This window comes from Python bivittatus, unplaced genomic scaffold (assembly GCF_059951505.1).
Source record: "Python bivittatus isolate LINGU-HERP-01145 unplaced genomic scaffold, Pbiv_v1 ctg000650_np1212, whole genome shotgun sequence".
NCBI classification, from domain to species: Eukaryota; Metazoa; Chordata; class Lepidosauria; order Squamata; family Pythonidae; genus Python; species Python bivittatus.
Window position 1 is genome coordinate 1,461,940 of NW_028277093.1, and position 23,309 is coordinate 1,485,248.

A 23,309-nucleotide genomic window follows, 5' to 3' on the forward strand; every position below is an offset into this window, starting at 1 on the left:
TTCCTAAACCCTGCCAGCCGAAATTCCTTGACTGGTGGGGTCTGCAACATGTCCCTTCTGCTGGATTGAGTGGAGCGGGCTGATATAATGGGGGCAAGATGGCTCCTCAGATCACCTGGTCCCTCCCTCCCTCCCTCCCTCCCTCCCTCCCTCCCTCCCTCCCTCCCTTCCTTCCTTCCTTCCTTCCTTCCTTCCTTCCTTCCTTCCTTCCTTCCTTCCTTCCTTCCTTCCTTCCTTCCTTCCTTCCTTCCTTCCTTCCTTCCTTCCTTCCTTCCTTCCTTCAACTTGTCCCCGCCCATCTCCCCACAATGGGGGACTCTGGGCGGCTTACAACACACTAAAACATAAATACAATTAAAAGTTATAAAAACCAAGCATTAAAAAATAAAAAAGCTAAAAAATCCAAGAGGCCGATGGAGGCCACACCAGGCCACTAAGGGGCCAGCCAACCCCATTTCTGATATCCTCCCTCCCCGCCCCAGGCCAGATGGCAGAGCCAGGTCTTCAAATCCCTCCAAAAGGCCTGGAGTGAGGGGGCCTGTTTCACCTCCGGGGGCAAGATGTTCCAGAGGGCGGGGGCCACAGCAGAGAAGGCTCGCCTTCTGGATCCCACTAAACGAAGTTCTTTTACCACGGGGATCCAAAGCATGCCCTCTCTGTGAGATCGGGTGGAACGGGTTGAGATCGTGGGGGCAAGGTGGTCCTTCAGGTAGCCTGGCCCCATGCCATGTAGGGCTTTAAAGGTGATAACCAACACCTTGAATTGGACCTGGAAGCAAACCGGTACCCAATGCAGCTTACGGAGCAAAGGTGTTATATGGGTCCTTTGGGCCCCAAAAATTGCTTGCGTGGCCGCATTCTGGACCAGCTGGAGCCCTCTGAAGCTGACTGCCTACCACCTTCTCTACAAACTCCCCTAGAAGGGGAAGGTTGGAGACTGGAGACAAGTTGTCAAGCGCTGTTGGGTCCAAGGAGTGCATCTTAGGAAGGGGGTGCACTACCACCTCCCTCAAGGCAGGACCCCATCCAGCAAGGAGCCATTAACCACTATTTGGACCCAATCTCATACCACTTCTTGGGAGGCCGTAACCAGGCAGGGCACAGGTCCAGAGCACAGATGGCCAAACTCACAGCCATGAAGATCCTGTCCACTTCCTCAGGATAGACCAGTTGAAATTCTTCCCAGATAACTGAACTCGGATGAGCCTTGGGCACTTCCATAGGATCTGCCCAGCTGGACTCCAACTCTAAGCAAAGTTCAGTGACTGGCAAACTCAGAATATTCCTCACAGTGGCCCTGCAAGGGCTCCCACAGCTCCTCCTTATCTGGAAGAGACCTGGTCACCCAAAATAGGGATGATGACCAGCTGTCTGAGGCCACAGTAAGAGTGGAAAACAGCTTGTTTTACTGCTCTTATTGCCACAAGGTAAGTCCTAATGAAGTCTCTAACCTGGGTTTGGTTGTTTTCACTCTTTGTCCTTTGCCAGTGGTACTCTAGGTATCTCTTTTGCTGCTTCATCTCTTGAAGCTCCATGATGAACAAAGGAGCTCTGTGGGATCCACAATCACAGAGAATCTGCACAGGTGAAATTTGCTCCAAGGCTCCTGCAGTGTGTTCATTCCAAACCACCCAAGGCCTCAGCTGAACCATGTGCCAGAGCTTCAGGAAGAATTCCCTCTGAAACTGCATTGGGTCCATCAATTGCCTGGGTGGGCCAATCAAATAGACTCTATCTCCATGCAGTCAGAATTCCATGGCCAAGAGGGCATGATCTGTCCATGGCAAGGGACTGATATTAATGTCTAACTAACTAACTAACTAACCCTTGGGGTGGGTTAGTTTATGTATTTATTTGGTTGATTTATATGGTTGCCTATCTCACGAATGTGACTCTAGATGGCTAATAACACAAAACCATTAAAAAAGCAAAAAAAAAAAAAACCAACAGTGGTCACTGAGATAAACCCAACAAAAACAGGGACTTCTCAACAGGCCATCTACCCTTCTGTTTTGTATCTCAGTGTTGTGCTCCATTTTCCCCATCCATGACATAAAAGTCCTGTTGGAACCATCTAGGAAAGGTTAAAAGGAGGAAGAAAGAGTGGTGATGCCATCCTAGTACTTCTAGGCCTTCTGCCCAAGCAAAGGACCTGCCTTTCTCAATCATCTCACCAAAATCTCAGGAGGATGTTATATAGGCAAATGGAGGCATCGACTGTCCTATTATTTGCTGGAAGACTTAACCCAGCTAAGAGTTGGAGATCCCAACAGATTTCTAAACCCTCTTGCTGATCATTCCATTTTTCAGAAGGTAGAAGAAGAAACAAGTCAGCTATCAGGGAACAAAGAATTGTTCTATGGGTTGAAGGTGCTAGGGAATTGGGGCAAAAGTGATTGCTACAAGTTGGAGTTTGTTTATGTATTTATATTTTTATTTAGCATTATTTTTATTTAGCATTTTTATTTAGCAGACTTGTCCCCGCCCATCTCTCCCCAATGGGGGACTCTGGGTGGTTTACAACAATTAAAAATAAATACATAATTAAAATTTATAAAAAGAGAAGAGAAGAGATTTATATTTATCACCACAATTTATATCATTTATATAGTTACCCATCTCACACAGGTGACTCTGGGTGGATTACAAGATTAACCCTCCCCCCAACCTACCCACCCCATGCCCAGGGATAAACTATTAACTATTAACCACCCATAATAGAGCTCATTCCCACCCTGACCCAAATATCGGGGGGAACCACGTCCTCAATTCCTTTCAAAGGCTAATAGAGTTGGGGCCATCCAAACCTTCAGGGGGATGCTGTTCCACAGGGCAAGTTCCACCACTGAGAAGGCATGACTCTAGGGACCAACAAGATGAAATTGTTTACTCAAAGGGACCTGAAGTAGGTCTTCTCTAACAGATCTGGTGGGACATGTAGAAACAATAGAAGAAAGGTGGTCCTGCAAGTAGCCTGGCCCTATGCCATGGCGGGCTTTATAGGTGAAGACCAGCACCTTGATTTGCACCCAGAAGCCTACTGGGAGCCAGTGCAACTTGCGGAGCAGTGCTGCTATGTGGGCATAACAAGTGCTGAAAACTTCCTGGGCTGCTGCATTCTGGACCACCGACAGCTGAGTGCTCTTCAGGGGCAGCCTCATGTAGAGTGTGTTACAGTAATCCAACCGGGAAGTGACCAAGGCGTGAATCACCATGAGCAAGGACTTCCAGTTCAGGAATGGGCACAACTGGTGCACAAGATGAACCTGTGCAAAAGCCTCCTGGCCATGGCTGCCACCTGCTCTTTGAGCAGGAGCTGAGAGTCTAGAAGTTCCCCTGATTGCACACCATCTCTGACTGGAGAAGTGCACCCCCATGCCAAGTTAAAGATGGAAAGATGAAGTTCAAGGTATTTGGGGGAGAGAAGCTGAAAGAAGTCAGTAGAATACCTTGAACTTAAGGAAGGCAGATCCTAAGGAAGGATCTGGGAGTCCTAGTTGACCAATAGCTGAGGTATTGGATTAGGACTGGGAGGCTCAGTTTTAAGTCCACTCTTAGGTATGGAAACTCAGTGAATGGCTTCAGGCAAACTACACTTACAGAATTTTCTTCTGGGGATAAAATTAACCTTGGAACTGGAAGGCTAATGCAATGTGAAGTGAAGACCACTCAGAAGCTACAGCTGGTTCAGAATTCAGTGGCACGAGCAGTTATGGGCATTGCCTAGGTGTGCCATGAACACCTCTGCTTTGTGAGCTGCACTGGTTGCCATTTGGCTTCTGGGTGCAATTTAAGGTGCTATAGGTATCACCTATAAAATCCACCACGGCATAGGGCTTGGTCATCTGAGAGATGGTCTGTCTCCTGTAGTCTCTGCATGGTTTGACAGAGTTGGCATGGTCTGGGTCCCAGCAATTAAGCAATGGCACCTAGTGGGACTCAGAAAGTTGGACATCTCTGCCATGGCACCTGCCCTCCAGAACACCATCCCATCTAAGATTCATACGGCCTCCACCCTGGCCTGGTTTAAGAAAAGAGGAGACAGGGAGTCTTCCAATCTAAAAGGCTGTTACACACGTGAAGGTGCAGAACTGTTTCCTGTTGAGACTGAGAGCAGAACGGGATGGAATTAAAGGAGATTCATGCTGAATACTAGGAGGAATTTCATGGTGGTAAAAGCTACTAACTGGACCATTTGGCTTAGGACAATGATGGCTCCCTGTTGTTGGAGATTTTCAAATAGGGCCAGAAGGCCACCTGTTGGAGATGGTTTAGGAGATTCCTGCATTGAGCAGGGGGTCAGACTAGAGCAGGGGGTCAGCTACAGGATCCTTCCCACTCATCCATACTGTGATTCTCAGAGATTGGCCAAACTGTCCTGTCTCAATCACCAGCCCATCTTAAAGTTTGAAACCATACCTGAGACTTCCTAAGCCCCATGGAGTCCCACAGAGTCCACGATGATGCTTTGTCTCTTCACATGATCAAAATCATAGTGATTTGCTCATTCCCCTCATTCCCCTCAGACCTCCAGGGATAGTCCCCAGAGAGAGTTATGGATGTAAACAGCCTAAAAAGAGAGAGAGAGAGGTGACGTCTTGCATGAGAAATGCTAGATGCCTCCAGACTTCCTATTCCAGTGACAACCAGGGATGAGTGTTAGAGAACAAGCAAGGTCTGTGCCAATGAATTTCCCTCCTCCCCTTTGGACATGATGCATCCACAGGGCCCCATTTGACTTTGGAAAACTGGTGAAACACTTCCATTCTTGAAAAGAAGATGTTGGTTCCTCCTTCTGACTTTATTTAAAAAAAAAAAAGCTGCAAGGAAGGGGATTGACTCAGGCAGACAAATGGTCCTCCTGCTTCTGCTTCTTCTGCTGCTTCCTCACGCAGCCAATGGGAAGCTCAGTTTGAAGTGCCCTCTGAATCTGAAGAGGAACGGAGCCGACCCACCAAATTATTACAAGCCGGGAGACCTTCTTCTGGGTGGGGTCATCGGGGCAACAAAAGCATCCTTCCTCCCTTACGACTTCAGCAGGAGCCCCTCTACAAAGGTGTACGGGTAGGTCACTGCAGCTACTATGAAACGGCTTCTGTGCTGGTCATTGCTAATTTCCAGACCTCCAGGCAACTCCAGATGTCACTCCACGATTTCATTGTCATCTTTCATCCATTGCTGTCTTGTGTTGGAGAAAGTCTTGGGGGTTAGAATTCACGTTGCATGGCTTGCAAGGCTCCTTTGGACAGAACAGTGGTAAAATTTCTGACCATGTGTTTTTTATTGACATCACTTTAAGAGGTATAAAAGCCACAAAAACTAGAGATCAGATTTTCCTGGTTGGTCACTCCTGGGGGAGAGGGTTTGGGGTGCCTCGATGCAAAGACATCAGCCCCAACACAGGCTTCTGAGTTCTGAGGTCCCTTCTGAAATGTGAAGGAGTCCTCTCTCCCTCCGGTAAAGTGGAGAACAGACTCCCACCTTCTTTTATGTCATCTGATCAGAGAGATTTTAACTGAGGTGGCAGAGGATGTTTCAGCCCCCCCCCCCCATGATTGATTATTAAATGGTAAGTGTTAGTGTGGAGACTAAATTCTGTGGGAGAGATTTGAAAGTGGCTTCCCTTTCTTCTGGAAAAGAGAAGATGACGGAGACATGGGATACCTGCTTCCCCCCATCTGACAGCCAGCCTTGCAGGACTAAGCATCAGGGGTGGACATTTCCAGGAAGCAGGAGGTGTAACCACCAGGAAACATTTGGAAACATAGGAGCTATTTTGCAGCTCAGGAGGTGGTGACTTCTCTCCCTTGAAGCATCTCAGCAAAGTCTGGATGGTTACCTGTCAAAGCAGCTGTTTTTTCATCCTACATTGTAAATGTGGCATTGAACCATTAGATGTCGTCCACCTACCTTTTTGACCAAGAAGGGACCGTAGAGGTCACCTAGGGTTTTCTGTGCCAAGACTTGTACAAAAGATAACAAGCTAGATGCCTGCCACAGCCTAGTGAGAAGCAAGTTCAAGCAGAACAATCTTTTGGAAATGAGAGAGAGAGAGAGAGAGGCTTTTGCCAGCATCTCAAGATGGCAACTGAAAATGTAGTCAATGGACTGGACTTGGGTCGAGACCAGGAATCCAATAGGCAACAAATCCAAGGGGCACCAGTGGGGGGGGGGAGGCGGAGACAGGAGACATGGTGAGGTAGAGTCTAGGGTTTGAAGTATGGCACAGCGTACTTCACTAAACACAGCAATGCTCAGGCTTCAGAAGTTGTTCTCAGTGTTTTTGCCTGGGGAGGAGGCCAAGAAGTCAACCAAGCTGAGCCTCCACCCCAATGCATAAGTTGAGGCATGTTACACATTAGAGTCTGCTCTTTTGCTGGGCTGCCTTTTGTTCACTCTGAGTCGTGGAGATCAGTCCTCTGTTGTTGGGTCTTGAAAGCCTGCCTCTGCTTGGGACGGGGTGGGTGAACTTCAGGGTCTAAGAGGCTGTCTGTGGGTGCAGGCAGGGAGTCCTGGGGGCTTCCTGGATCCCCCTCACCCAAAGTGGAGTCATTGGCTTCAACCCTCCTGGAATCACTCCATCCAGGACTATCATCCCTAGATGCACCGGGCTGTACTTCCTCCTCCTCCTCCTCATCAGAGAACATATCCAGCTTCTGTGAGTCTCTACAGGACAATTCAAGGACATTCTAGGGTTGAACATCCAAACTATTATTTCGCACCTCTTCTGATCTAAAGAGCTCTGTTACAATGGGTTTTCCCCTGTTTTATAATATAGTTTCTGTGCTACATACAAGTGCATTTTATTTTTATTGTTGTTTTCAGTGTTTTTCTTCACTTCATAGTTTTTACTCAGAAAGCTCTTTCACACAGGTTATTAGATAAATGATGATGGTGATGGTGTTAAACTGTATGGCTGATTATTTACTACTGTATATGCAGACATGATCTGACATGTTGGCTGGTGATTTGTGTTAGATTTAAACTGAGTGAAAACCCTTATGTAGTTAAAGAGATATAAAGATGACATCATTTTCATTAACAATAGTGTGAAATGTATATATTTACAGGAAAGGATCCATGTTTTCCTGGAAAATTCTCTCCTTCCTTTTTGCCATCCAGGAGATCAATCAGGTTATCCAGTTCCTACCCAACATCACCTTGGGCTACAACATCCATGACAACCATTTCAACGCAATCATGACTCCAGATGCCTTATTAGATCTGCTTTCCACCGGGGAGGCAAATGTTCCAAACTACAGGTGTGGAAGACATAATAGACCCTTGGTAGTTTTTGATGGGTCCAATGCTGATATCTCCATCCAGATGCCAAATACGCTGGGCATTTATAAATTTCCACAGGTGTGTGTCTATGTGCGTATGTGCTTGTGGGGGCTAAATGTACTCTGAATCATCCATGAACTTCAAGGTTAGCTTATGATCATGGAAATAATAGACTTATTGCAATTGGAGTAGCTCTAGATCCATGTAGGGAGCAAAGCCAGAGCTAAAACACCTGCATCCTATTCCAGTTAGGTTTCTCCCATTTGTGGAAGAAACATCTCATACTCAAGGCTAGGTAGGAGGAGGTGCAACCTATAAATAGACTAACCATAGAAACTGTCTCCTGAAATAGTCTTCCGAGAAACGTTGAAGTACCTTCCTCTACCTCAGCTTTTCTCAATCTTTTGATCCTGGAGGAACTCTTGAAATATTTTTCAGGCCTCAGGGAACCCCTGGACATTCAGGCTCAAATATAGGCCAGAAGTTACAAATTTATTATATTTGTTTCATGTGTAGGCCTGTATATGTACATTAAGGGTGTTCTTAAACTAAAAATAAAGAATGAAATTTAACCTCTTTAATGTGAAACCTGTGCTTGTTTTTTTCCTGCACAAATACTCAATTCTGGGCCAAATTTGAGATAAGCACACACAAATTTCATCTTCAAGTGAAATAAGATGATTTCTGTCTTTGCTTCTGATGTTTGTTAAATAAAAAGCTTGCTCACACATGTAAGAAGTTGAAAACTGCAGTAAAATGTTCAGTGCCTTCCTATAAATGGCAGGATACTCTTCTTGCACAGAAATCCAGAATTTGTCCATGGGCAGATCAGTGAATCTCATCTTGAGTGTACGATCAGACCGCAGATCACAAAGTTCTTCCTCTTCCTTCAAAGTGAAGTTCCCAGGCTGAGCAAAAGATGCAGAGAAAGGATCCCTCACCCAGTCATACATTTGTGTTGAAAGGAAAGGAAAGGAAAGTACTGATCAGTTTTGTTCTGTGGTTCTTCCAGGTGGTTTTCAATTAGATTTGAGACTTTTTGGTATCCTTCCTCACTCTCAAGCCCAAGCAGCAGTGGAAACATTTCAATATTTCTTTTTGCAACGTGATTATTCCAAACATTCAGTTTTCTTTTAAATCCAAGAATCTTGTTATTTGAAGTCAGAACATTTTCTCCAGTGCCTCACAGACACTTGTTCAGCTGGTTCATGTGATGAAAGATGTCCACTAAGTATGCTAGTTTCTGCAACCATTCTCCATCTTCAAAGCACTCAGCAAAATGTGGAATCCTATTTTCTCAAAAATACTCTTGCAATTCTGCCTTCAGCTCAAACACCCTGTTGAGAACTCTTCCTCTACTGAGCCACCCTATTTTTGTGTGTAACAGGAGACTTATGTGCTCTTTGTCCAGGTTTTCACACAGTTTTTAAAACATTCTTGAGTGAACTGGTCTTTGTTTAATAGTTAACCATTTTTGTAACATCATCCAGAACTTTTTTCATATCATCTTCAAAAGTTTTTGACACCAACATCTTTCTGTGAAAAAAGCAGTGTGTTGTGACAACATCAGGATTTTCTTTTCTTACAAGAGAAACAAAACTTCTCATGGAGCCAACCATTGATGGAGCACTATCTGTACAGATGCCAACAGAGTTCCTCCAAGACAGACTTTTTGTTTCTAGATACAAAGACAAAACATTAAATACATCTTGGCCTTTGCATGTTTTTGTGGTTCTTTGCAGCAGAAAAAGTTTTCTTGAATTTCAGCATCATTTACAAATCTTACAAATGCCATAACGTGACATTTATTGGTGGAATCTGTTGACTCATCAACTTGGATAGAAAAGCTGCTGTTCTTCAGTTTGTTTGTTTGTTTGTTGATTTATTATTTATTTATTTATTAAATAAATTTATATAGCCGCCCATCTCACCACGGGTGACTCTGGGCAGCGTACAACAAAACCTCTTCAGTATCATGTGACATGTCATCAATATGCCGACTTACTGTGCCGTTTGAGAGTGGGACCTTTTCAATTTCTTGTACTGCATCTGGTTCTAGCATTTTTCCCACTAATATTTTACATGCTGGGATGATTACTTTCTCACCCAAAGCGTGACTTTTCCTTTGCTGTGTAAAGTTCTGCTACTAAATAACTTGCTTCTTGGGCTTTTTTAGTGACTGTCATTTTATTAGCAAAAGCTTTTCTCTTTTTGTTCTGTGATTCCAGTAGCTGTTTAAAATAATCAGAACTTTTACTTGTCACGTGGCTGTGATTTGTAGTTAAGTGTCTTTTTAATTGTGCTGCAGCCATTGCTGCATCTGTAAGTTATTTGCCACAGATGAGGCACAACAGAATAGGACAACTTGGATCACCAGTCCATGTAAAACCCACTGATAAATAGCTTTCATTGTAAAGACGGACTTGTTTTTGAGTCAACTGATGTACCAGTGCAGGGAAATGCCAGAGAAGTTTTAAATTCTTCATTATCATTACCATCATTAAACTGATCAATATCTGTTCTAGAATCCTCCTCTTCTCTCTCACACCTCCTCTTCAAAAATTGCCACATTGGACCCTCAAACATGACTGAAGAAACATGTACGAAATTTATTTAAGATAACTACAGGAAAACTGTAGGGAAAAGATGCAGGAGGAAGAGACTGATATCACAGACTAAGTTGGACAAGTCCATTAATTTCTTGAAAAATGCACTTCGTCCTCCCCTTCCTGCAATATATCCCTCCCTTCCTGCACTAGAGCATTCACCTATTATCAACAGTCTCCCCTATCTCATGTCAGAAATTAAGAATGGATTCAACCAAATAAACAAAGTCCTACGGTGCACTAGCAGATAGCTCAGAAAGAGTTGTAACTAGATTTTTGTTCGGTCTGTGCTCATCACTGCAAGAACATGTTGCCTGAATTTGAATCTTTTTTTTAAATAAATCATGATTTCTCAGGGAACCCCTAGTGACCTGTTGTGGAACCCTAGGGTTCCATGGAACCCTGAGTGAGAATTCCTGTTCTACCATATAAGAACCACCATTTTAACCATAGATTTCAGTTGTTAATATTTTGGCTTGGATTGGACTCAACATTTAACCCAAACTTCTTTTCCTTTTCAGATCAGTTATACTTTTGCTTCACAGGCTCTGAGTGATAAATCTCTCTTCCCTTTTTTCTACCGAGTGGTCCCCAGAGAAGGAGTTCAGTACCCCGCAATTATCAAACTGCTCCGGCATTTTAGGTGGACGTTGGTTGGTCTGGTTGCGCCAGACTCTGATGGTGGAGAGAGGTTCATGAGAAGGTTGACTCCTCTGCTTGTCAGGAATGGCATTTGTGTTGTTTTATCCCAAAGCATCCCTGTGGCTGCTCCTCATGTACGTATTGATTCTTCTCAATTCTACAAGTGGACACAAGTCAATGTCTTTGTTTACTGTGTGGAGACTGATTCCTTCATAAGGGGAATATTCCTTACGCAGACAATAATTGAAACCTATGCAAAACCCACAGTTGGAAAGGTCTGGATCACTTCAGCTTTGTGGGATTTTACTTTGGATTTACAGTATACTGCACGGATTATTCCATCCATCTATGGCTATATTTCTTTCTTGATCCAGACTGGCAGAAATGCCAGATATGGTGATTTTCAATCTATTTACCCTTCTATTATATACTTTATAGACAAAGCATTTCATTGTTCATATTCGAAACCTGGCTTGTCTGTGAAAGGCTGGACAAGATGCTCCGAGAAAGAGGTCCCAGAAGCTCTGCCCCAAGAGAAGATTGAAGGAATCCTATCTCTGGACAGCTACATCATTTATCGCTCCATCTGGACTGTGGCCAGAGCCTTAAATGCTGCCTATTCATCCAGATTCAGGAGGAAAGTGAAGGATGATAAAGATCTGTTGGCTCTTCAACAGTTACAGCCATGGCAGGTATTCCCTTTTGCATAACCTTGTGGTGCCATTCTTTTATATATATATATATATATAATTTACTGTAAACTTATCTATGAAGTTCATTTTTTTATTCAGAGCTTTAGCTTTCCTGACACCCGATCTATAGTCCTGGACTAACTCTGTGCAAACACCCTTGGTAGCATGTCCCTCTTTTCATCTCCTATGCACATTATTTCATTACGCTTTTAATATAATCAATGAGCTTCTTCTGTCCTTCTCTTACTGGAATTGTTTGCAATTGTGGTTTTAATATGAATTCTTTAGGAACTTTCACTCCCATGTTGAGCTTCTTTTCCCATTAACTGCTTTTGCCATGGCACCCTGTTTGTGTCTATACATATATTGATTTTTTTTTTTTTTACATGAATAAAAGTAACATGAAAAAAAGATAAAACAGAAGTTAAGAGAAAAGATTAAAGAAAAAGTGCAGGAAAGAAGAAAAAAGAAAAAGGTACTAAAAAAAGAAGTTATTTCCAATCTTCTTTACAGCAGTTACAAGCAAGCTTATTTTCTCCCTTCCCCCGTATTTTGTTGTGATTTTGTGCACCCTGTCTGCTTCAGTACCCACATCTTCCTCTTCCCATTCTATAGATTCTGTAAAAACATTGACAGCCCTCTCCTTAATGCCTTCCCCAGGTTGTTCCAAAATTGCTCTCCATCTCAGATGAACTTCTTCCTCTCTTCATTCCAGTAATGCCACGTCCAGATCTTCATTCATTTCCCTGATGGTTATTTCCACCTTGTTTCCTGGGATCTCCATATTGTCCTCCAATTATTTGTATTGCAGATTCTTCCAATTTTTTATTCAATTTCTCTTCCATATTTGCAAATCTTTCAGCCAGTACAGTTCTCATTGACTTTATAATATTCTTCCTCCATTCCTCAACCAACCTTTGTAACATCCTTGGTGTAATCCTTTTTCCTGGTGTTTGCTGTTAGTGATCCTCTCCTCCTTCTTTTACTGCTTCCCTGAAAATAGCCATCTCTCTTTTAATTTGTCAAACAATTCAAAGCAACACACAAAATGGATCCTTCTTAGTTGATTAAAATCTGCTTTTCTGAATCCCATGGTAAGTTTTCTTCTAAAGAGATGTTCAGATAATGATAGTCTCCCACAATCACGACTTCATGTCTTTATGAAAGTTCTGCTTCTGGAATTAGATTCACACCTTCTTCTTGGTTGGACAAGCAACACATAACACCAACAGAAGTATTACTTGTAGAGAGTTTGCCCCATTGCTTTTGTTAGTCCATCCCTTCTTTTAAGCCAGATGTCCTCTATAGTATGACCAAGTTCATTCACTTGGATTTCTGAGTGGGTGGATAATTTTAACATTCACTGTACCTTTTCCTTCTTTTCTATTGCTTCAGTTTGTTTTAGATAAATGGTATCATTCAATTGCTGTATTTTAGTCAAGGGGGTCACCCCAATGCTTTTCTGCTCTACCTATTAAATCATGTTTGTGTTTGGGGGACTAAGAACTCAAGGTCATCTTCTTTATTTCTCATGGTCTGGGCATCAATGTGTAGACAATGAAGATCATGAACTTTATGAGCCAATGCCCTTTAAGATTTTTCCTTAAGCAGTTTCATTTTAGCAACACCTTGCTTTCTATATTACACAAGGCATTATGTCTGACCCCAGGAAGGTAACAAAGGCCATGAATTTTGTGATTTAATGTATTCCATTAGTTCAGGTATTCCATCTTTCCACAGCACATAAGACTTTGAGGATTCAGTTCAGCATTGTAATTGAAGTAGGGGTTGAAAACCAAAAGATGGCCCTTTTTTAACATGCATATGCAACATTGATGTATATTGAGATAGGTCTAAAGGGCTTTCTGCAACCCCAGGGGAGGGGGTGCCATCCACATCTCTGTGGTGATGCTGTTCCAGAGGGTGGGGGGCAACAACAGAGAAGGCTTGCTTCTTCAAACACTCAAGAGGACAGTATTTAACAGGAGGGACCTGAAATTTTGTAAGTATTCTACCAAGATACAGTGGTACCTCTAGTTACGAACTTAATCCGTTCCGTGACTCTGGTTGCAACTCGAGTTGGTCTCAAGTCGAGGTAAATTTTCCCATAAGGTTCAATGTAAATACAGTTAATCCGTTCCACCCTCCGAATTTGGTCGCACCACGAGCCAAATTTCCCCATAAGGTTCAATGTAAATACGGCTAATCCGCCCTCCAAATTTGGTCTCACCCCGAGGTAAATTTCCCCCATAAGGTTCAATGTAAGTACAGCTAAACAGTTCTGAAACATATGCATTTTATTTTTAAACCTCAAAAACCTTCCAAACGCCACAAAAACCTTCCAAACGCCACAAAACACACCACAAGCCTCACCGAACATCTCCTTGCTACCGTGATCTTGCCCACAGGAAGCCACGACCGCGTGGCAGCAGGGAAAATGGCCGCGGATCCGGTTCCTAAGTAGAGGCAAGTTCGTAAGTAGAGGTAAATTTTTGGGGCCGGAGCTGGTCGTATCTCGAAAATTTCGTAAGTAGGGGCGTTTGTAAGTAGAGGTACCACTGTATACAGATTTGTTAACTTGCTTTAAGATATTTTTTGCATGCATGAATAACCGATGACTGCTCACTTCATTCTCCTGCAAAAGCAAGTATCTTGTACAATTTTTCTAAAACTCATCTCTAGTTTGTTTATTAATTCAATTTCTATGGCCGCCCATCTCAAACAAGTGACTCTGGGTGGTGAACAATCATAAAATCAATTAAAACCAAACACAAAGAATACAAAGCATAAATACATATAGTAGCCAAGAAAGAATCATAACCATAGATGTTCATATAACCAGGAAATGGGTCCCTTAACACACTCAGGATCCCAGGCCCAGGCACACAACCAGGTCTTCTCTGGAGAGAAAATGTTGCAGAGGGCAGGGGCTACAGCAGAGAAGGCACACCTCCTATCCCCACCAGCTGACATTCCTTGGCTGATGGGTCCAGGAGCACACCCATCCTGTTCATCCATGATCACCACCAGGATTTTAATTTCCATACAACAGCATTCATACTTTCTGACACGCATTGTAGTCAACCCACTCACAATTTAACTTACACCTTCATTTCCCTGCATGTATTCATCAACTACTCCATTTGATAAGATCAAACAACTTTCATCAAGATATTTTACAATTTCTCCTTTCTCTTTGTTTCATAAGCAGACAATATATCTTTCTCTGTTTGATGTCAATCTCCTTACCACAGATTGTTTCAATTCTGATATTGCCCTCCAATGCTCATCAGGGCTGTAGCTAATTCAGGCTCTCACATAACAATGCTCAGTAAGCTAGAGAAGGCGTAGACCAGGTCATGGTCCACACAGAATCCCTGATAATGATAAGCACTGCGGTAAGTACAGATGTGGAACAGTGGATCTGTGCAGAAGTATACAAGATCAGTTGGCTGTCCAACAGTTGCAGTCATGGCAGGTATTCCCTTTTGCATAACCCAGTGGTGCCATTCTTTTCTATTTTATCCTTGGGGTTCTCTGAGCTTGATTGTTTTCTTGCAAACGTTTCATTAACCATCTAGGTAACATCTTCAGTGCTAGAAGGGAGTGGGGCTTGCTCTCTGTAGTTTGCCCTGTCAGTGTTGGGGGGGGTTCTCTTTAGTCGTTCCTTGATTAGCCTGTTGTTTAATGCTTGATTTTATGTCTGAATTGGTAGTTCCTTGATTAGTCTGTTGCTTACTGCTTGATTGTTTGTCTGGTGTTAATCCTGGTGTTAATCTCTGCTTATCTGGGTATTGATTGTTGGCGAGAAGATGTTCCGGTCTTTTTGTTTCCTTTCTGGGTTGCTGCAGTGTGTTTGCACCCATTTGAATAATATTGTTACACAGCTTCTCTTCTGGGGATTTGGGTTGTTACTCTAGTAATGGAGTACTTGTTTATTGTGGGTTGTTTTCCAATAGACTTGTGTTCCTAATTTTCCATCATTCATTCATTCATTCATTCATTCATTCATTCATTCATTCATTCATTCATTCATTCATCATATTTATATAGCTGCCCATCTCACATAAAGTGGCTCTGGGCGGCATAATTTCCTCTGCTAATGTGGATATCCAGGAAGGGTAGCATGTTGTTGTCTTCTTCTTCTCTAGGGAATTTTATTCCTTTATTCCCACCAACACTGACAGGGCAAACCACTGCATATAAACAGAGAGTAAACCTCTCTCTTCTAGCACTGAAGATGTTACCTAGCTGGGTAATGAAACATCTGCAAGAAAACAACAAAGCTCAGAGAGCCCCAAGGACTCCACAGTTTAACCCTGAGCTACAGAAATTTTCTTCTATTGAAATGCAAGTATCTTGTACAATTTTTCCTAAAACTCATCTCTAGTTCGTTTCAATTCATTCATTCATTCATTCATTCATTCATTCATTCATTCATTCATTCATTCATTCATTTTCTATGGCTGCCCATCTCAAAAAAGTGAGTCTGGGTGGCAAATGATCATAAAATCATTTAAACCCAAACAGAAAGAATACAAGGAATAAATATATATATGAGAGCCAAGAAAAAATCATAACCATAGATGTTCATATAACCAGGAAACCGGGCCCTTAACACACTCAGGATCCCAGGCCCGGGGGCACAACCAGCTCTTCAAGGCCTTATGAAAGGCCAACAGGGTTGGGGTCATCCTAATCTCTGGAGAGAGAATGTTGCAGAGGGCAGGGGCTACAGCAGAGAAGGCAGCCTCCTAGTCCCCATCAGCTGACATTCCTTGGCTGATGGGACCAGGAGCATACCCATCCTGTTCGTCCATGATCACCACCAGGATTTTAATTTCCATGCAACAGCATTCATACTTTCTGAAACAAATTGTAGTCACCCCACTCACAATTTAACCTACACCTTCACTTCCCTGCATGTATTCATCATCTACTCCACTCCATAAGATCAAACAACCTTCATCAAGATATTTTACAATTTCTCCTTTCTCTTCATTTCACAAACAGACAATATATCTTTCTCTGTTTCACGTCATTCTCCTTACCACAGATTGTTTCGATTCCAAATCACAATTTCCCACATGCTGCCATCAAACCCAGATGGTCCCACAAATATTGCCCTCTAATGCTCATCAGGGTTGTAGCTAATTCAGGCTCTCACATAACAATGCTCAGTAAGCTAGAGAAGGCGTAGACCAGGTCATGGTCCACACAGAATCCCTGATAATGATAAGCACTGCGGTAAGTACAGATGTGGAACAGTGGATCTGTGCAGAAGTATACTATCACAATTCCTGCTCTGTTTTCTGTGTTCTTCCCTCATCTCTGTTATTTTAGCTTCACCATTTCCTGCAAAACTCACAGCTTTACAATAACTCCTTGGATGGATTATATTTGGATGAGAGCGGAGAGCTGGCTGCTGACTTTGACATCATGAGTTGGGTGCAGTTTCCCAATAAGTCAGTTGCCCGGGCAAAATTTGGGAGCCTAGCAAGACAGGGATCGGCAGAAGCCACGTTCACTGTTGACCAGGATGCAATGGTGTCCCCCAAATGGCTCAATCAGGTGAAGGAAATCTTTCTTCCCCAGTTCTTTCCAAGGAAGGCCAAAATGGCTCTTTTGAGATTGGCTCTAATTACAGAATCTTGCAGGACTGATTGTGCTGCACCGCCTCCCCTTCTTATGCTCCAGTGAATGAGGGAGGTGTCTGCCTGTGCCACTCTCTGTCCAACAAAGACCGGGTAAACTTACACAAAGCCACCAGGTGGCTATCAGCAGAATCAATAAAGATACACCAACACATTTCCTATACATTGTCCTTGACGCTCCTTCTATTTTTGCTTAGTCCCTCCCCAAATCCAGATGTGTGGAGAGATGTCATCCAGGATTCATCAAGGTGCCTCGGGAAGGGGAACCCCTTTGCTGCTACGACTGTGTTCCTTGTGCGGAAGGGACCATCTCCACTCAGGAAGGTGGGTGGCTCTGAAGGAAAAGTCCCCCCAGCAAGAGCGATCAGAGATTCTGGTTTTGAAATTTGGGTCTTCCTTTTTTGGTTTCCTTGTCTTAAGATCCAGAACGAGTTTCCTGAACTGAGTAATAAGAAATCATCTGGGAGAAAGACTGCACTCTCAGCCAGCCCCTCTTTTTCATTTGATCTACACTGCAGTTTTCCTGAGGAGAAAGAGAATAGATGGAAATCACCAATCTGAGAGGATGCATTTATGGAAGAAATGATAATGGCAGACAAGGTAGATAGAAGGAGACAAGGCTGACATTGCAGGAGGGGGATAAACTACAAGGTGTATTTCTCTCATCTCTCCCCTTTGCAGATGCAGAAAAATGCACCAAATGTCCAGAGGATCAGCATCCAAATGAGAAACGAGATCAGTGCATCCCCAGGGTCACAATCTTCCTATCCTACAAAGGACATCTGGGGATCATCCTGGCTTCCTTTGCCCTCTTCTGGTCTTTAGCTACAGTGCTTGTGTTAGCAATCTTCATTAAGCACATGGAAACTCCAGTAGTCAAGGCCAACAACCGGGACATCTCCTACATCCTCCTCATCTCCCTGTTGTTCTCCTTCCTGACCTCCTTCCTCTTCATTGGCCAGCCAAGGAAAGCCACCTGCCTTCTCCGGCAAACCGTTTTCAGCATCGTCTTCTCAACTGCTGTGTCCTCGGTCTTAGCAAAGACAATCACAGTGGTGTTGGCCTTCCTGGCCACAAAGCCAGGCAACACCATGAGGAAATGGCTGGGGAAGTCTCTGGCCAACTGCCTTGTTCTTTCTTGTTGTGGGATTCAAACTCTCATTTGCTCCATCTGGTTAGGAGTCTCTCCCCCCTACCCTGACTCTGACCTGCACTCCCAGCCTGGAGAGATCGTCCTGCAGTGCAACGAAGGGTCTGTTGCCATGTTTTACGGAGCCCTGGGCTACATGGGTTTCCTGGCTGGCATCTGCTTCACTGTTGCTTTCCTGGCCAGGAACCTCCCTGGAGCCTTCAACGAAGCCAAGCTGATTACCTTCAGCATGCTGGTCTTCTGGAGCGTCTGGGTCTCCTTTGTGCCAACCTACCTGAGCACCAAAGGGAAGTACATGGTGGCCGTGCAGGTCTTCTCCATCTTGGCCTCTAGTGCTGGGCTTCTGGGCTGCATCTTCTTCCCCAAATGCTACATTATTTTGATGAGGCCTGATCTTAATACAAAGGAACATTTGATGTTAAAGTAAAATAGAATACAGGTTCTTCTAAATCTTTTTGTCAGGAATATCATGGCAGAAGCAATAGAAGAAATGTCTATCCTTCTTTCCCCACTTCCCCAATCTTAAAATCTCCCTTTTTAGCAGATGATCATTTTTAATATAAGGAGCAGCTTATATTAAAAGTAAAATAAATATGTATGCTTATTTTTTTTCCTAAAAAAAGTATTTTAAGATAATAATTTAGGATTCCTTGTGACAAAACCATTTTATTTGGTAGTTAACATATTAAAAAACCCAACCTACATCTTTTTTCCAACTACCCCAGGTTAGATTTGGGGATGGCAATAAAACCAGACCAGAGGGTGAGCCACTCCTTTCCAAAATGATTTTTTTTTTTTTTACAAAAAATAGACTTCAAAATATACTTCTTTATTTTACAAAGAGTTTTAGTTTTTATTTCTCATTCCCAGGAATTGTTCTTACTTTTGCTTAATCTTAATCTTTTCCTTGCCTTTTATTTACAATTCTATAATCTCTTTTCACCTTATAAATTGCAAACACAGTCACACACACCCACACTTGCACACACATATGGATGCATGATTGTAATCACTTTGAAACCCATCTGGGCAACTTTTTTCTTATCCTTCTTCTCTTTTTTAATTCCTCTGATACTTGGATGCATCATTTTTTTAAAGTCAGGGATATATTTTATATATATTTTATCTGTTAGGCAAAGAGTGAGAGAGTCATACGGAAGAGAAGGAGTGAGTGGAACGGAGAATTATTAATAGAAAATTACTGAATAATAATTTTTTAAAAGTACAATTAAGGATTTCCAAGTTTCATTCAATCTCCAGGATAGAATTAGAAGCCTTATCCTTCACATATACATGGAAATGTGGATATTCTTTGGTGTCCTATTCTGTGATTCCTTCCACCTTCTCCACTCCATTAGAATTGGGGGCTCTTGGCAAAACATTAATAACTTGTTTATGTTCAAGTTGAACTTTCTGGCTCAGCAGAGAGGGAGTAATGGAGATGGTGATTTTTATGGTTTGTATTCAAATTAAATGTATTGTCACGATCAAGTCAGTAGCAGTAAACAAAGTCAACCAGGAAGATAAAATTAATAAAATGAATATGGTTTATATTGTGTGTTTCACATCCAGGGTCCATTAAGACTGGGGTGCGCTGTAAACATTTGAGGCTAAATTCACAACTTTTGGAAAAAAAATAAATGAAAGATTTGAAAAGATGGGAAACTCTGTAAGACAAATGACTGGAGATATAAAACAAGTCAATGATAGAGGGAAATTTTGGAGAGTAAAACAGAAGTTATTGATAGAGAATTGGTGAGAGAATTGGATAATTTGGCTTTATTGGAATTGAGAGAGAAAGAATTTTGTTTGAGATTCAGAGCTATTCCAGAGAGCTCTGATAAAAGTATTGAAGAATTTTACAAGGTTTTACTACTTTTTTGAATTGGAGAAGGATGACACTGAGGCAGAGAATGATAAAGTCTATAGAATAAATTCGCGATTTGCAAGAACAAGAAATGTGCCCAGGGATGTTTTGCTGCATTTCATGGGGAAAAAGACAAGGGATCAAGTTCTGCAACAGCATTTTAATACAAGATTGAAGATGGATGATGTAGATATAATTATCTTAAAAGAAATACCTATCAGACTTTAATACAAGAGAAAAGAGTATGCCTTTTTGACTGAAAAATTAAAGCAGAAAAAGATCTAAATTTGCTAGGATAAATTAGAGGGCATGATTTTCACTTTTAAATAGCAGAGATTTCAACTGAATTCTATTCGGAAGGTAAGAGAATTTTTGGAAGAATACAGAGGAGAATTGGAAGAGGTCTGAATGGATATAGTGGAGATTCCACAACAATTATAACAGATGTAAAAGGACTGTCAAAGAGATGACACTGAATTGGGTGCTTTGACTTTTGACTTCTAAATTCTTGGTTTGACTATGGATTACAAATGCTTAATGCGGAATATGAATGGAGCAAATGCTCCCTAAAAGAGGGGAAAAAATCATTACTTAAAAAAATTGAAACAAAATATAATTTGCTAATAAGAGACTCATATTAGAAAGAAAGATATAACAGGTTTCATAAAAATTTGGGTGAAGAATTTATTACAGCAGGATCTAAAAATAGAAATGGAATTGTTTTGTATATTAATCCCCAACTAAAACCAGAACTTGTATTGACTGATGAACATGGTAGATTCGTTGGGGTGGAAGTTGAATTACATGGGGCCAAGACTATGGTATTGGGAATTTATGCCTCAAATGTGGATAAAGTGACATTTTATAAACAACATATAGAGAAATTAATATGCTTTTCTTATGAAAATTGTATTTGATGGGGGATCGGAATGGAATGGAGTGATTTCCCCACAGTTGGGTAGAACATCTGAGAAAAATATTAAAACTACTCAAGGTAAATTACCAAATGCCTTTTTTGATTTGATGGACAACTTAGGGCTAGCGGATGCATAGAGAGAGAAAAATGTAACTCTAAAGAATATACTTATTTTTCAGAAAGATCTTTTTCAAGAATAGATACAATTTGGATCTTAAAGAATCTGGCTACTAAGATCTCTAAAGTAGAGATTTTTCTGATCCCAACCCTGTGAGTTTGGTCTATAAAAGGAAAGCAACTTCTTTTAGATGGAGATTAAATGAAACATTGTTACAGAAAGAAGTAATAGTGAAGGGTTGTAAAAAGAAATTAATATAATTTTTTTTTAAATAATCTAAATACAGGCACTGACTTAAGAATGGTTTGGGATGCAAGTAAAACTTTTATGAGAGAATATTTCAGGCAATATAATACTCAACTTAAAAAGAAGAGTCAAGAGAAAACACGGGGTATTTTGGATGAGCTACTGTAAAAAGAGAAGAAGAATTAAAGAAATCTCCAGGGAAGATGGATTAATATTAATATTAAAAACTTTAAAATGATAAAAAGCACAAAACTAAAACAGGATAAAAAAGAGATGAGGCAAAGAGCAGGTGTTAATTGCACTGGAGCCATTTTAATATTTCACCAGTCCCCTGGGGCCCCCAGGCCTGATGAAACAGCCCGGTCTTGAGGGACTTTTGGAAGGTTAAAAGCCAGCCTCACTTCAGGAGAAAGGGTGTTTCATAAAGTGGAGGCCACACACCAGGAAAGCCTAAGATAAGATACCTCTTACAAGATATATGAGATATATATTTTGATAAGATAAATATCTCTCATCAAATTTTTCCAGCAACAGTTGTTGATGTTAACAGGAAAAGAAATGGAAATAAAAATGAACTATGCAAAGCAAAACAACTGAATTTGCAAATAAATGAGGGAAAAGGTTAGCGTATAAATTAAGAAAAAGAAAAGAGAATGATATTGAAACTTCAAGAGGGAGACACTGTATTAATAAATAATATGGCAATATAAAAAGTGTTTCATCAGTTTTATTCTAATCTCTTTAAAAGACATGATATTCCTGTGGAGAAAATAGATGAATATTAAAAAGAAACAAAAACAGAATTTACCAAAGATTACAGAGAAACAATAAGAGAGGTTTCTGAAGCCATAAAAAAGGTTAAAGTAGAAAAAGTGGCTGGACCAGATGGATTATTGGGTTCTTATTATAAATGCCTTGAGGATGAATTTTTACAACCTTTGCAACACACAATCTATTTTATCTTACAGGGAGGAAAGATGCTCGAGACTTGGAAAGATCCAAATGTAGCATTAATACCTAAAGAAGGACAGGATTTGACTTCAACAAGAAATTATAGACCAATATCACTATTTAATAATGATTATAAATTGTTCATAATGATCCTAGCTGATAGATTGAAAATAATACTCAAGAATTATTCATGAAGATCAATGTGGGTTTTTGCTTAAAAGACAATTAAAAGATAATGTTAGAACCATGTTGGATATTTTGGAATATTCTGAACGCATAATGAAAAATAACTTGCATTAATTTTTTTAGATGCAGAGAAAGCTTGACAATTTAAATTGGACTTTTTAATTTAAAATTTTGGAAGATATGAAATTTGGAGAGAATTTTATAGAATGGATAAAACAGATTATATTTTACAGAAGACACAAATAACTGTTAATGGAGATTTAACTAAACCGTGTGAGATACAAAAAGGAACAAGACAGGGTTGTCCATTGTCTCCTCTTCTGTTTATTTTAGTTCTAGAAATATTGAATAGAGAAAACTTTGGACTCAGTTACATATAATAATACAGAAGATTTTAAAGATTAATATACAACTGAATCAGAGACTTTTCCTTTGGGACTGATGGGTAAACAGTTGGAAAAAAAACATGGAACTTTGTTTTTGTATATGACAACTGCAGCGAAACTATTATATGCACAAAGGTGGAAAGTTTTGACTTTGCCCACAAAGGAGGAATGGATGGTGAAGATGATGGAACTTGCTGAGATGGCCAAATTGACAGCGTTTATTAGAGAAAGGACATTGTCTCAGTTTAATGTTGATTGGAAACCCCTTATTGACTTTTTGCATGAAAGAGAAAAAAAATGAAATTATGATGTATGGTTTTGATGATTAGGAAAAAAAATAGGTTATAGAATGCTATAGCCATAGAGTGAGAGGCTCATTCACATTTATATTTATAACCGTTGTAAAAGAAAATCAGAAGTCATTTCTCTATCATTATTTTTCTTTTTTTCTTTTCTGTACTTTTAGCTTGTTCTTTCCTTATTTCTTTCCTTTTTCTTCTCTCTTCATTCTAAATACTAGTTCTTGTTAGTTTCTCTCTTTCTTTTAAAAATTTAATAAAGTTATTAAAAAAACAACACTGTGACACGACTTCATCAGTCTGATGCCATAG

The 23,309-nt window shown here is 41.0% G+C and overlaps 1 protein-coding gene across 1 annotated transcript; it reads left to right on the top strand.

Annotated features, from left to right (window-relative positions):
• The first annotated feature begins 4,194 nt into the window (after window positions 1–4,194).
• On the top strand, window positions 4,195–18,455 carry LOC148214473 (vomeronasal type-2 receptor 26-like). Its single transcript, XM_088151194.1, has 6 exons — window positions 4,195–5,055; window positions 7,059–7,362; window positions 10,412–10,666; window positions 16,568–16,795; window positions 17,076–17,202; window positions 17,560–18,455. The coding sequence occupies exons 1-6, from the start codon at window positions 4,853–4,855 to the stop codon at window positions 18,453–18,455; spliced, it is 2,013 nt and encodes a 670-aa protein (XP_088007320.1). The 5' UTR covers window positions 4,195–4,852.
• Window positions 18,456–23,309: the final 4,854 nt, after the last annotated feature.

What these genes read in the sequence shown, in the direction of transcription:
- LOC148214473 (XM_088151194.1), top strand. Translation starts at nt 4,853, where the DNA reads ATGGTCCTCCTGCTTCTGCTTCTTCTGCTGCTTCCTCACGCAGCCAAT. An exon ending in AGCAGGAGCCCCTCTACAAA is followed by an intron (nt 5,056 to 7,058) that starts GGTGTACGGGTA and finishes AGTGTGAAATGT; the next exon opens with ATATATTTACAGGAAAGGAT. An exon ending in CCCCCAAATGGCTCAATCAG is followed by an intron (nt 16,796 to 17,075) that starts GTGAAGGAAATC and finishes ATTTTTGCTTAG; the next exon opens with TCCCTCCCCAAATCCAGATG.